Here is a 15,312-nt window from a genome sequence, read left to right as displayed (position 1 = left end):
CCTCTTCCATTCCTGGCAATCCTCCGAGGCGCCTGAAAAGAAGATGGCCTCGTGACCTTATATTGTAAACTGTTTTTAGAGTTCTACTACTGGTTGGTTTCTCTACATTCTGTATCATATCATTATGATAAAATTTACAGTTTGTATTTTTTTATACAGTTGTAAATATCAATAAATAAATAAAATAAAAAAAATAAATAATATATCTTCTTATATTATTTATTAAATACGAAGCAAACTTTCTGTTTTGTTATTATTTACACGACTAATCTTCTCCCTGCTCGACTCACTTCTCACATTACATGTTATATTATTCATAGAGAGATAATTTAAATGTCTTTGAAAAGTAATGTTGAAGTATTTCAAGTAAAAGCCCCCTAAAATTTATTTTAACAAAGAAAAAAAATGGTTTTCAAAAAAGAATTTTTTTTCAAATAACATAAAAACAATATTTTGAGAATTCATTTTAGGGAATATCATGAAAATTTCTGCTCCTACGTAGATAAAAGTAATTAACTACATTATAGTGCTAACAACTAGCTTTAATTTGAGTGTTTAATGATATCTGTTCGTCTAATAGTTAATTTATATTCCTACTCCTCGATTTCGAACGACTTGACATACACATACGGCGTTCCTAGGAATAGTAGTTTCCATGAAATTTGCTAAATTAAATTCACAAAATATTGATTTTTCGATCTTTGGAAAAAATTTTGCTTTTTGAAATACTGTATCTTGAGAACTACTGAACTTGAACAACTCTATTAGGGCTAATATAATAGAGATATATGATTGCAACATGCAAGTTAACAATGAATCTCTTAGTAAGAGTAGTAGATTCCCTGATATTTGCCAAAATATATTCATGAGTGTTGTTTATTTTGTTATTTGGAAAAAGAAAAAAATGGGTTTTGACAAACTGTATAGATATTAAGATGTCTATCAACATTAAAATTAAATGTAAGTAAATGTACCATAAAGATATTTATAAGGATTCGTCCGAAGGAGTTTTCATGTTAGTTGCCAAAACAAATTCATAAAATGCTGATTTCTAATAGTAAAAAAAAATTAGTATTTTAAAAATTTCATCTCGGAAACTATTGAACACAAACAGATCTACGAGGACTTAGCAATATTACAAAAATTTATTAGGTTTTATTAATTTTAAAGATGAGGCAGACTGGATTAAAGATATTAAGCGCCGAGTGAACAAAGAGCGAAGTATTTGGCCATTTCAGTTTTTCAAAAGTCATTTTTAAAACCTATAATATAATCTTCTTCGGCATAATGTATTTTGCAAATTGATAGCGCATATTTTTTTATGATTTTAAAAAGAAAAAAAAAATAAAGATGTTGAAACCAACACATTTTGAAGACTTGTATTTTATTATATCAAAAATATACCAACAAAAAAAAACTTAAAATCCCGTAATTGCGGGAATTAATTCCAAGAAAATACCAATGCCTCCTGTAATAAATCTCTATGTATCGTGGAAAGACTTTGCTTAACTATTTTTAATAAAGATTTTTGCCTTTAAAAAAAAAAAATAATAAGTAGGATTGAAAAAAATAAATAAATGAATCAAAAAGAGATGAATCTGTGCCATTAAACAAAATTAACAGCCATAATAAATTGCAGTAAAATTGATGGGAAAATAAAATGAATATGAAAGCGTTTAGTTATAAGTTTAATATTTCTCAATTATAAATAACATTTATAATACGTGCGTTAAAATATTTTTATTATGTTAACATTGCCGTTGTACTTAACAAAGTAGTAATTTTTCCACAAAATGTTGTAAGTACAACACTTTACAATATGGAACTCCTATTTTTATACAAGAAGTTTAATAAAAAAATAAATAAATTTAATAATTAAAGAGCATGGTTTAATCTCCTGGTTCTTAATATGAATAAAAAATCAGATATGGACATAATTTCAAAACACAAGAAAAATACATGAATCTGTATCTTGTATTTTAGGGAAAACAAACAAAACTACAAAAAATATTTTAACAAATAAAAAAAAATGCAAAAAATAGTATTTTGTGTTATAATGCTAAACATGATTTTATATTTTAAAGGAATGGAATAAGAAATATTAAAAACCATTTTTTATTTCGAGGAGTGACATACAAAATACGATTTTGCAGTTACTTAAAATGCAGATTTAACATTCTACTAAGGAATATTTGAGATACTATCTGTATAATATCTGAGATACTAAGGGGAAAAATATAACTTAGAACGAAATACTTAGAATTTTTTATTTTAAACACTTATTAAAAAATATTTTTATAATATACATTTTACCCTTTTCTGTACAACGGTAATTTATTTCATTCAATGTGCTAATTATAACATAGGCAAATTTTGTTCTCTTCTTTTTTCTTTATATTCCTATTGCTTATTTATTTATAGGATATATATATATCTTTTAATTATTTATATTCTGCAAATATTATTGCATTTTATTTTATTGCCCTCGTTTGAAAGGTAAGGTGTACAGTAGAATATAACCGACATATTTTATAGGTTATTAAATAAAAATAAAGGTTTAGTGAACCCAAAGGTTCCATGCCGATACTAGCAATCGTTTTCCATATACATCCGCCCAAACCTAAATCTAAGAGATCAGTATTTACTTCGGTCTACCCTTGGACGTTTACCTGTCGGTTCAGTGTTAATTAACATTTTAGGGATTCGTTCATTGCTTCGTACCTTACACTGTTTTACACTTTTAGTGTAAGAGGCATCAGTTATATGATTTATTTAACTGAAATAATTCTTAAGAACAATATTTGTAAATACCTTTAAATATATTTTATTATGTCGTGAAATGAAACTATGTGAAGAAATATGCCCATCCAATGCACAGTTACTGAAATCTGGAAAACGTAAATGAATCATTTAAATATGATAAGAGAACCTATGGGGTCGATAAAAAGTTCAAGACCACTTCAATTTCTGTTATAAAATTCAATAAGTTTTGAAATAAATAAAGCGAAACTAAAATAGTTTTTCAAATTAAACTTTAATAGAACAGAAGTATAAAAAATAATAAAATTTTAGAGAAACTATAACTATAACTGGAGATGTAGAATTTACAGACCCAACTGGTGAGGAGGAGTGTAACACTAAATTCTGTTTTTGATTATTCAATTCATAACTGACATAATTAACCTTGTAATACGCCCTGTTTAAACTCACTTTCAATAGCTTCCATATCAAAAGGTTTTTATAAAATAATTTATGACTGTCATCGGCAAACAAATTTTATTCATTTAAAACTCAAGGTTATTATAATTCGGCCTTAATAATATACAGTGCGAAAAAGAATAGAGAAAAAATAAATATTTCGTTGTTTACTACGTATACCGAAAGGAAATACAGAGAAAACAAAAAATATTGTTTTTTTCCCCTTTTATGTGACCCGCTTTTGTCATTTTTTTTTAAATTGTCATTTCTGACATACGGGGTAGAGGAGGGGAGGGGTTATCTATAGGGTACCACCGTAATCCAACCATGGTAGGGGTCAGAGGTTTTCATTTTGTGGGACCGCCACAGAAATAAATGTCAACCCCCAATTAGCTGAATCAGCATCGCTGCAGTTCCGAGGTTACTACGCTATAGAGTTAATCATAAAAGTGCAAGTATCATCTCGGCACTGTATTAGCAAAATAACCCATTTACGATAATTTCCAATTAATTAAAAAAAATATAAACATGAAAGGATAATTTTGAAGGGGCAATAGTCTTCAAAGCAGTCATGCGTTTTTTATTTAAAATTTAAAGGCTGAAGGTAATTTTCAAACTAATCTATGAGCCACACTATTCAGACATAGGACTGAAAAATATACGACAGTAACTGATTTAATACTGATATAGAAACTGTATTAATCTTTCAATTAGTCTATTTAAATTTTTAAAAAACAGTTTTCAGACTTAGCTGACTTAACAGGTTCGAAGGTCTCTCTCTAACCGACACAATTCTATACCGACAATAAAAAACTGTATTTGAAATCTTAAAAGTACCAAACTGATATCAAATCTTAAATATTAAGAAATATAGACGGAATAGGGAAGATAAAACTAATACTACTAAAATTTTAGTCAAAACTAGAAAATAGATTCGAGCTGTGCCGGGCAAGTGAAGACTCATAGGGTAAGGGGATCGGCAACTAGCCTCGACCAAAAATAAATCCCGCCATCTTGTTTAACAATATGGCTGCCAAGAAATGTGCGAACAGTATTCCGTGTTTTCTACGCTAGTCCTTTGGTGACGTAAGCAAGTTTGAGCCTAGACTCCGTCATCGTGGAATATATAAAACGTTTATAACGGAAACGGACTTACGACAAATAGTCAGGCCACGAATTGGACAAGGACGAATTGATCAGGAACATTGGTGATAATACGATCATACCTCAATTTCCTTTATTCGAGTAAGCCTTTGTATTAAAATGTTTTATTTTCTGGTCATATTTCATCGTAGATAGAATAATTTAAAACGTAGAAGTTATTTACTAAAGTATAAAAAAATTGATTTTAAAATACCTTACATTTACATAATTCATGACTACATTACCAAAGGAAAATTATTATATGAAGTAAGAAAAGCTAATTATTAATATATTTTTATGTAATTAACTTAAGTTATCCTATATTACTTATCACCCCTTCAAGTGATTTGACTTGATTAAAAAAAAATTCGTTTATTCTTCCTGAAATTAATGTTGCACTATAATATTCAACAAAATTTAATTTAAATTTAATTATACCTGTTTATATATGTTTATGTACTTGTCACTCTCTGTAATTTGACTGTTGCATTTTAATTCATATTAGTTTAATTCTACCCATGTTTGTATAGGCCTGATTATTGCTAGATATTCATTTCGTTATTTATGTCAACATTACTTATAATAATTATTATAAAGTCCATGATCTAGTCAAGAATTATGTAAATGTGAAGGGTTATTAAGATATAATTTGTTCTAATCTAATTATAGATGAAGGACAAATGTCCGAAACGTCGCCAAAAATTAAATAAAGAATTGAAAAGTGATGAGCGTTTTTCCTTGAAAAAGAAAAGAATGCAAAGTTTGAACACTTAGACACAAATTAAATAATGAAAACTTTATTTATTTAGTTAGGTATAGTGAAAATTATCTGCTTTGTTTTTAGATTCCTTTATTCAAAAACATTTATAAAACATTACGTTTCGGGGCCATCACCCCATCATCAGGTACAATTTTTAAAAAAAATTAATTTATTGATATTTACAACTGTATTAGAATATATACGAGTGAATTAGATGTTAGATACACAATGGGATGATACAAACGTGTGGAAAATCTACCCATTGATAAAACTCCAATAAATCTTGGCCAAAAAAAGAACTTCAATAACATTCCTAGAAAAGATGATCTCGAGGCTATCTTCTTTTCAAATGCAAAAAAAAAGTAGAATAATGAATAACAGTTAAACAATAAAAATATTTGAATAATTTTATTATTATTTTCTTTAGTTAAAATTGTTTGTACATGAAATACATAGAATGCTACCTGCAAGTATTGCTATCATGAAAAATTCCAAATTTGATTTTTAAACGGAAATTCATGTTTTAATGATCACTGCTTCCAAATATTTATTTCAAAATAAATGGTCTAGGATGTGTTTGCGAACAGCGTGATTGCAAAACAAAAATATTTACGAAATTGGAATTAAGTTTTTAAGGCAGTCATAATTATAGCAACGTTTTGCGGAAGTTCTACATGATATAATATATAATACACCCTTTATATAATACATAATTAAACCCCTTATATAATTTTACACCCTTTAAACATCCCAAAACTGCTCTAAAATGCAATTAACGGTCTTTAATATCAGCTAGGTCTAATCCTCATTGAAAGGGTGTGACAGGGCTTAAATGACCAGTATTCAGAATAACCTCCTTAATCTACCCCATTTGGAATAATTAACTATCTCTCATGTTCGGTAGCAATACAAAATTTATAAATACAAACTACAAAAAGATTTGATAATTAAGTAAAGCAGATAAGAAGAAAAAATATTTTGTCCGGGTTGGAAATGCGTTTCCGGAAAAAAAAAAAAAGTGGTAATATAAACGAATTATATACCATAGGAAAGATTTTAGAAAAAAAGTAATATGCAATATATAAAGACGGTAATGGAGATTGACAAAAAAACACACAAATAGACGATCTGTTTCAAAACATACAAATAAAGAAGAAATATTTTTTGAAATAATTGATATCAAATAATTAATTCGAAGAAAGTAATGAACGAAAAATGTTTAAGCAAGCTGAATTTATAAAAACGTTGGAGTTTGTTATGATAATAATGAACTTTCTAACAAATGTCATAACAACCATGGAAACACGAAAACATAGGTATAGTAATTTTGGACTTACCTCATAACTTGAATTGTAGTAACGAAAATTATTGCCATTATAAATGATAATGAAGTTGCTGTTTTGAAAAGAACATGAGTGGGTTGTTTTCCACAATTCAAAGTAATATGAAAATTGAAAGTTTTTTGAGAACCTGAAAGCCGAGCAGATTGGGGCGAGGGTTACAGAGCGTTTAGTTTAAGAGGTTGTTTTTGTTGGGTTCGAATCCCACCTCGGACGTCAATTTTTATTTCACATCAGCCACGAGAAATGAATCTTGACAATCCCACTCATTGGTTGTATAGGTCCTCCTCGGTGCAGAAATTTTGTATAAAAGGTCCGGGTACGGTAAAAAAAACTCAAATAGTAATTAAACAATTAATGTAAGCCAACGTTTCATCCCACTTTGCAAGACTTCATCTGGGCTAAAAAAGATACTAACAACTAAAAGAAAGAGAAAAGATGGAAATTATTAAACTAAGGTATGGTTAAATATGATTTTAAATATGTGAAAACTTACATAAAAATTAATAAAGTAAATTGGCTTAAATTAAATACTTACTAATTACTATTTGATTTTTTTTTTACCACACTCGGACCATCTTCCTCATTATAGATTCCAAAGATTTTTTATTTTAACGTTTATACTTGGTCCATATGAATTTAATAGTTAAACCTTACACCATGACCTTCATATCCCTTTTGTCCTTGACCTTAAACCAACCAAATTCTCAAAATTCCATATAAACCTTTCAAACCACCCTAATCCTTCGGTTCAATCCTTATCTAGTTCCACCCTTCTCTACAATCCACCTCGAAGGTTGAAACGGCAGTGGCCAAGAGACTTATTGTAAAATAAAAATGGACATTTGGAGATCTGGCAATGGTCAGATTCTCCACTCAAGTTGAGTGTTTGCGGCTTTAGCGCACTTGCTCAGCCTCCACTGGTTCATTACCAGTGATGCGGCGAGAGGGATGCTCTAGGATCTTATGAACCACCCCTCACACGTGGGGGATAGAGTAGGCTCAGGGATCCTCAGGTCGACAATGTAAATATGACTAGAGATTCTTTTATTTTTATCATTATTTTATTTATTTATTTTTTCATGCACATAGTTTGATTGTGTTCATTTTCTTTATCCTTCTGTTTGTATATATTTTAAGAGAGATTTTATTTATTTATACGTTCTTTTTTATTTTCATTTATTTATTTATTTTTCATTCTTATTTTATTTTATTTTTAGTATGAATGTGATATTTCATCACTAATGCCTATTGCCCATAACAGTGTGGCAGATAGTAATATCTATTAATAAATAAAATAAAAAAAAATAAATTGTTAAACCTAGACTTGAATTCTCGTATTCAGTTTTGCAATATCGTGATTCAAGAAAAATAATTAAACAAAATATATTTTCATTACATAGGTTTATGAGTTTGTTAGCACTACATTAAAATTTATTATACTAAATCACTTTTTTATAAGGAAAATTATGAAAACTGCTCCTCTATTCACACACATAAATAGAAGCTAACTGTTGCCAAGTTCTTTCCTTTCAGTGGAACCCGAATATTTTTCATATCCGTTAACCCTAACTCTAGAGGCACACTTTTAAGATAGGTTAGGAATTTTTGATACATTTCAACTCAACTGACATATCTGACAGAGCATTTATTTATTTACATTACATTATTTATATTTATAACTATTAATTGTCAGTAAGAGAATTACGCCTTCATTAAGGAAACTTCATATAACATTATATTTCTATTTCCATAAAATGAGGTAAGATTTTTTTTTTTTTTACTATTTCGTTATTTACCAAAATATGGAAGAATCCAGTACAGAAATATAGATTCACAATTTAACTTTCGATTTTGTAGCATAAAATAATTTTAAGTGCTAGATTATATTTTTGTTTAATAAATAATATTATAAAAAAAACCTAAAAATACTATTTTTATAAATTCGACAAAATTCATAAGATACGTTTAAAATTCTAGAAATTCTATAGAAAAAATCCATAATATAAAGATAAAAAAACTCCCTGTTTCTTATTTTTATTTGGCAGATATTTTTCTAATAAATTGGCGCCTTCAATATAAAAGTTCATCTGCTCTTTTAGTTAGGTCCAAATTTATATTTTTTTCACCACACCACCTACCATTCTTTTAAACATTTTCCATAACAAAAATATTATAAAACATTGTCAGGAAACAGTTCGACATCAGAAAAACATTTAGAGAAAGAATTTTCAACTTAATTTTAAGGACAAATGTAGAACGTTATTAGAGTGGTACCAATGGGTAGGTTCTCTACACGTTTGTATCACTCCATTTTGATCTTACATCAAATTTACTTAATGTGTTTGATTGTAAACCCTGATATAAATTTTTAAAAAATTTAAGGACAAGTTAATTTATTAAATTATTTTTGATATACAACACACACAATGGTAATGTTTAAATTTATTAATCTTAATTTGAATTCTGCACATTTTAGCTAAGGAGTTTTGTTGTAAAACAAGTTTATTTGTTCTAAAAAAAACAAAACTGTTCACTATAGAGCATTGATATTATTAATATCCTTAGATTTTTATAGTATTATTTATTTTAACAAAATAAAAATTAACTACAATAATGATATGAGGTTTATTAATGGGGCATGAATCCATAATTTTCGCATAGTCATAATCAAAACAAAAATTGTTGGTTTCATTTTCAAATAATTTCCTTAACTTATTATTACACAATAAATTGGAGGAACGTTGCCTCAACATAATTGTTAATTTTTCGCTAATCCTCAAGAAACACAAATAAATGAAAATATAATATTTACTATAACGATTTAAACATTAATCCTCCCTTGTAAACCTTAATATTACTCCAACGTAATATTAATTTCAGAGGGGACTGTTGGATTTAGTTTATAGACGTAAGTCGTGATAAAGGGCCAGTGGTTGCCTTGGTCCTTCTAAACACCTACGCCCACTCAGCGCTCCTCTAAATCGATACAGGATTTATAGTAGGAAATTTATGAAATCAAAATCTATTTTATGCTAAAATAAATTTTAAATGAATTTTCTGTATTAAAAATAAAAATATTTTATTAATAAAAAATAGTTCTGTAGGAGAGTATGTTTTTAACTATAAAATATTGTTTATATTACTATATTATTTGATTTATTTATTTTTTCATGCACATAGTTTGATTATGTTCATTTTCTTTATGTTATGATTATGTTATTATATTTACATATTTATTATGATTATGTTCTTTCTGTTTGTATATATTTTAAGAGAGATTTTATTTATTTTTATGTACTATTTTTTTTCTTTCATTTATTTATTTATTTTTCATTCTTATTTTATTTTGTTTTAGTATGAATGTGATCATTCATCACTACTATCTATTTCCCAAAATGGTGTGGCAGATTATAATATATATCAATATATAAAGTTTAAAAAAAAAATTATAAAATAGATTTTGAAAAAAAATATATATAAGTCAGTTTACATTTATAAATTTAATAAAACTACATTTATTTCACGTATAATATATTAGTGTGTACCTTAGAATGACGGACAAACGACTGACCCGAACCCGCCAAATAAAAAAAAAAAAAAAAACTTTACTTCTGACTTAAATCATTCATCTTTTAAATAAACGATTTAAATGACCAGTTTTGGATAAACTAAAGATTTGTACTAATCTTCTCAGACTGATTTGGACACAGCACAAATATTTGGCAAAAAACGAATACCCCCAAAAAAAACTTACTGAAATTACAGCAGTAAAAGTACTAATACTTATCAGCACCGCTTTCCCTTACGCCAGTAACAATAACGTACACAAAGACTTGCAAACCATATACGTACAATCAACTATTAAGGGATGACCTGATAGATAAGCGGGCTTGGGCAAGGGTCCTAGAGCGCTTGGTTCAGAAGGTCTGGTTGCACCATCGATTTCTTAAATCAGGAGTAAATCCAATAATTATCCATTGCACCAGAAAAGTTAACCTTCAATCTGGCGGTAAACTTTACCGTTAGTGGTCAGATGAAAAATTACTTAAGAGATTTTGACCGTCAAAATTGGCTGTTGAATCAATCTTAAATTTAATGGGATCCACAATTTCCAACAGAAGTGATAGGAAATTCGGAGTTTGGCAGTTATCCCAGTTTCAGGTATCCTGATTAACAAAACTGTAGACCAGAAAGAAGTTGCTAAGTAACTGGAGTTGTGCTAAACTTGTGGACAATCTTAGTTTTACCATGAATCGGTGCGACTGGTCTTAAATCAGTGTGTAAACGGTTTCATGACTAACTTACTATATACAAAAAAATTCATGGACTGCCAACGCGAAGACTTACCAAACATCAGATGACGTTTACGTAGGCACAGGAATAGAAATCTAAATTGGTTTATAAATGTCAATGTTTATGGAGAGGTATCAATGGATGTCCTTTAACTAAATGGACAATATTGTTATCATACATCACATTCACTTGTAAATTAAATAAATAATATATATATTCGAGTAAGACTTGCCCAGCAATGTAAGCAATATGAAGTTCATCCAAGAGGTTTTAGGTTGATATTATTTGCTTAAGAACGATGAGACAGATAATTTTCAATACTGCAGCGATAGAGTTGTATCTAATGAATACAAATTGCAATTAGAGAAGAAGCAGACGCATACATGCCTCGTGGATCCAACATCGCCATGAGTAATTACTCTGGATCTATTTCTCCAATGTTTATTGAATAAACTTTAATTAATTTACAACAACCAGTACCTGGAATCCACGTACTAAATTTTTAAAAAAAGAACATAATCGAAGATTTGGACTATAATACAGACAGCTAAACAGAAAATCGAGGCTTTCAGTATACAAAAAACTACTACCTTACAAGACGATACTAAAATCTGTCAGGAGTTAAGGAATAGAACTGTAAATAATAAATAAGTAAAAAATAAATAAGTTCGTAGCGTCTTTCAATAATTCAATTTAATCTTCTCTGAGTTTATAAAATCATGTTTACATATTCTAAAAAAGGATTACTTAAGGTGATTTTATGCATCAGTTTCAACCAAGATTCCTTATCAGTAAGTGGTTTTTTGCTTGCTCAAAATGGAAGAGAAAAAAAAATTCATTTTCGTCATTTAATGATTTTTTATTTCCGAAAAGGAAAATCCGCAGCACAGACGGTTAACGAAATTTGCAGTGTGTTGGCGATGATGTCTTAGGAGAAAGCTCCGTCCGTAAGTAGTTTGCTGTTGATGATGACCAAATTCAAGCATTGGTCACAGATAACTCTCACTCTACGACACGGGATATCGTAGAAACGCTTAATATATCTCATGCAAGTGTCTCAAATCATTTGGGGGATATATAACAATTTGACGGAAAAGAATAGATTGGACCGCATATCCATTAGCGATTCACAGCTGAAACGCAATGTTAATGATCCATTTTTAAAGAGGTTGATAACTAGAGATGAAAAGTGGGTGTAATACAATAATATTGTGAGGAAAAAAGTCCTTTGGAAAACGAAGTAACCCGATGTTAACGACTACAAAAGCAGGATTACATAAAAAAAAAATTATGCTGAGCATTTGGTGGGATTGGAAAGGTGTACTTTATTTTGAGCTCCTCCCGCCCAACCAGACAATTAATTCTGGAGTATACTGTGTACAGTTGGAACAATTAAAGGCAGAGGTTGAGCAAAAGTGGAATGCTGGACACTGGGTAATGTCACAGCATTCACAGGAAGCCCTTCTCCTAAGGTTCGAGAGGAGAATATTGAAGAGAATTTATGGACCGGTTTATGCTGATGGAATCTGGAGGATGAGAACCAATGCTGAACTGGCAGGACTCTACAGGAACCCGGATATTGTAAGGGTGATCAAAGTGAGACGGCTTCGGTGGACAAGCCATGTAATAAGAATGGCCCAGGATCAGATTCTTAAGATGATCCTGGACGAAAGAATTTATGGGGCAAGGAGAGTTGGAAGACCCCAGCTCCGATGGATCGATGGAATGGCAGCGAATGCCAGGTCCACTTGGGAAACCAGGGGCAACCATGATGATGAAGAAGATGGTTGAGCAAAAGAGTTCACCATTGGCCTATCGCAAAGGCATAGTAGTTTTCCATTACGATAACGTCCCGTTCTCAAGTGTCTTTGCAGACCCGGCAGAAATTATTGGAGTTTGGCTGAGATGTGATCCTCCATCCACCCTATTCACCAGACCTAGCCCCAACAAATTTTCGCTTATTTCAGGCCCTTCAAAACTCTAACGGGAAACACTTTAATTCGCTCGAGAACTGCTAAACGCACATAAAAACGCTACTAACTTATTTTATAATCAATAGTCGGCACTTTGCTTCAACTGAAATCAGCTATGAAGACCTGTTCCACAAGTAGCCGATCTAGCTCGAACCAGATATCTATTCTAATATTATTATGACTCTAACCACATAAACCCACCAATTTCTAACCTTCTCTTCTATTCCCGATAACCTTCCCAGGCGCCCGAAAATAATTTTTTTTTTGGTTTATTCCAAGATTAAGGTAGACATTTGACGTTTATATTTGTCAGCTGGATAAGAAGAGTTTTTTTTATGTCGTTTTAATGCATTTTTATTTCATCTTCACTTTTCCGTATAAACCCGCACCTGTCAGTAACAACTATTAACAATCAGTAGAATGAATGACATAATAATTGGCTGAGAAAGAGGGAAAGGAAAAAAAAAAGACTTGACAGCCTGAGAAGGAAATGCAGAACTCAACGACACTCCTCCCTTCCATGGCATTAGTTTACGTACGAAATTATGTAAGTAGATACCTCAACAATTCAAACCCTTTTCAGCCGTACTTTCCCGGATGATCGTCGGGGTTGCGAATTCGGTTCAATTTATAGTGAAATTGTGCACAGTAAATCCATATACTATCACCAATTTCGGTAATTTGGAATTTCTGAGTCTTATATGAAGTTTAGGAGAAATTTCCAACTTTTTTTAGAGGTTTTCCAAAAATTCCTGACTAGAGCAACATTTTAACACAAGTGATAATGAACCATACTGGAAATCTCAAATATTTTTCCACTTTACATATACCTGGTATCTGTAGAATTTATATGTGAATTTTATTAATAAGAAAAAGAACTAAATTTGATAATTAAAATGAATTAATGCTGTAAATATTCTTAATCCTACTACTACAGCACTTACTAGACTAACGGTCTTAACTTACAATTCATTAGAAAAGACTAATCAACACAACTATAATAAGGTCTATCTGTACATACGGAGTCGAGCTTTGGGTATCCACTAAACCTTCGAATTTGTCCCGTATCCAATCCTTACAAGCCAAAATCGTCAATGTCCGAAGCAGATATCATTCCTCCCATTATAAACTCCCTAACCACCCAAATACTACTTTCTAACCTTGCTTCCTCATCCATTCCTGACAATCCTCCGAAGTGCCTGAAAAAATGGCCTCTAGGCCTTTTAATTTAAAAACGTTATTAGAGTGCTACCAATGGACAGTTTCCAAGAGTGCAATGGACAGTTTCTCTACACGCCTGTATCACTCTATTATAAACTTATAGGAATTTTACTAAATGTTTTATTATGTACAGTTGTAAATCTCAATAAAAATAAAAAAAAAATAAAATAAAAAAAAATAAAATAAAAATAAAATAACTGGGCTGTTGTAGCTGATGCGAAAAATTATTGGACTAGAAGCTACCGACGGATTCATTTAACGAAAGGAGTAATTGGAAGACCCCGTTTTCGATTCTAGTAAACGCTCTTCTGAAAACACAACTCCTGCTTGAAAGCCGTTGCTTTCTGCATGGGAAATCACCCAAAAAATCACTGACAGCCTGACAGACCTGATTAGGTTTTCAAAAATGACATTATCAAAATCACCACCACAAGTCCAGTCAAATGGCAGTTGCCCGTGGAAAAATCCAAGTAACCAGTTTTCCTGGAGTTCTATGTTTTTCGGGCTGGCAAACCCCAGTTTAAAACGAACATTTCTTATTTTGTTCTGAAAATTAAGCCCAAAACCGCAAAGTTTGGCATTTTTCCCAAACTATGTATTTTATCAAAAAGACATACTATACTAAGTTATAGTTATGAAAATGTAATATGAATTCCATCCATAACGTTTTAAGGTATGACCATGAGTTTAAAATTTACGAAATTATCGAAAAAATCGTAAAATCGTAAGGTCCTTAAGGATGATTTTATAAGTGACAAAATTAGGGATAATTTAGGATTTTGGATTACAAGGATTGGATACTAAAAAAATTCAATGGATTTAGAGGAGACATATTATAGACAAGTAAATCAGTTTTATTTAATTGATTGCAAGCTTGGACCACTTATCTTGTAAGGGTTGTTACATCGACGCGGAGGTTCTAGTCTTTATAGTCTTCTACGAGGAACCCAAGTTAGTCGTTTGTCAAAATTTAGTCGTAGGTAGTGGATCGGTCCAACAGGGATACGTGGATTATTATTATAGGGATAAACCTGGGTATTACGACGAAGGGTAGAGGTGATGTGATGGGATTTGTTGTGGTTTATTTAAATCCTCCACTTTTGAAACCATTCTTCAAGAGTTGTGATATGGAATTGGAGAGTTTAGGAAACAATTAACGGGCCATTATTTACTGAGAGCATACATAATCCATCTTCATACGTAGTGAGGATAGTGTTAGGACGGGTTGGGATATCATGAGTGTAGACTGTGTTGGGGATGGGACCAAGGACACTACCTTGAGAAACATTGAGAGAAGAGGGATGAATAGGTAAAATTAAATCACAACAATAAAGGCATTAAAGGAAATGAGAGAGCAGACTACCTAGCAAGGAAAGGATCT

General features: G+C 30.6%; 2 protein-coding genes across 4 annotated transcripts in view; one reads left to right on the top strand and one right to left on the bottom strand.

The window, feature by feature from the left end:
* Mef2 (myocyte enhancer factor 2) overlaps positions 1-15,312 on the bottom strand; it is a 364,222-nt gene that overhangs the window by 122,030 nt on the left and 226,880 nt on the right. The window lies entirely within an intron of this gene.
* On the top strand, positions 11,986-12,528 carry LOC106683366 (uncharacterized). The gene has a single exon (XM_014424785.1). The coding sequence runs from the start codon at positions 11,986-11,988 to the stop codon at positions 12,526-12,528; it is 543 nt and encodes a 180-aa protein (XP_014280271.1).

Source organism: Halyomorpha halys, unplaced genomic scaffold (genome assembly GCF_000696795.3).
Source record: "Halyomorpha halys isolate HHAL.00 unplaced genomic scaffold, Hhal_1.1 Scaffold27.1, whole genome shotgun sequence".
NCBI lineage: Eukaryota > Metazoa > Arthropoda > Insecta > Hemiptera > Pentatomidae > Halyomorpha > Halyomorpha halys.
The sequence above is the reverse complement of the archived record's forward strand: the minus strand, read 5'-3'. Positions and strand labels throughout refer to the sequence as shown.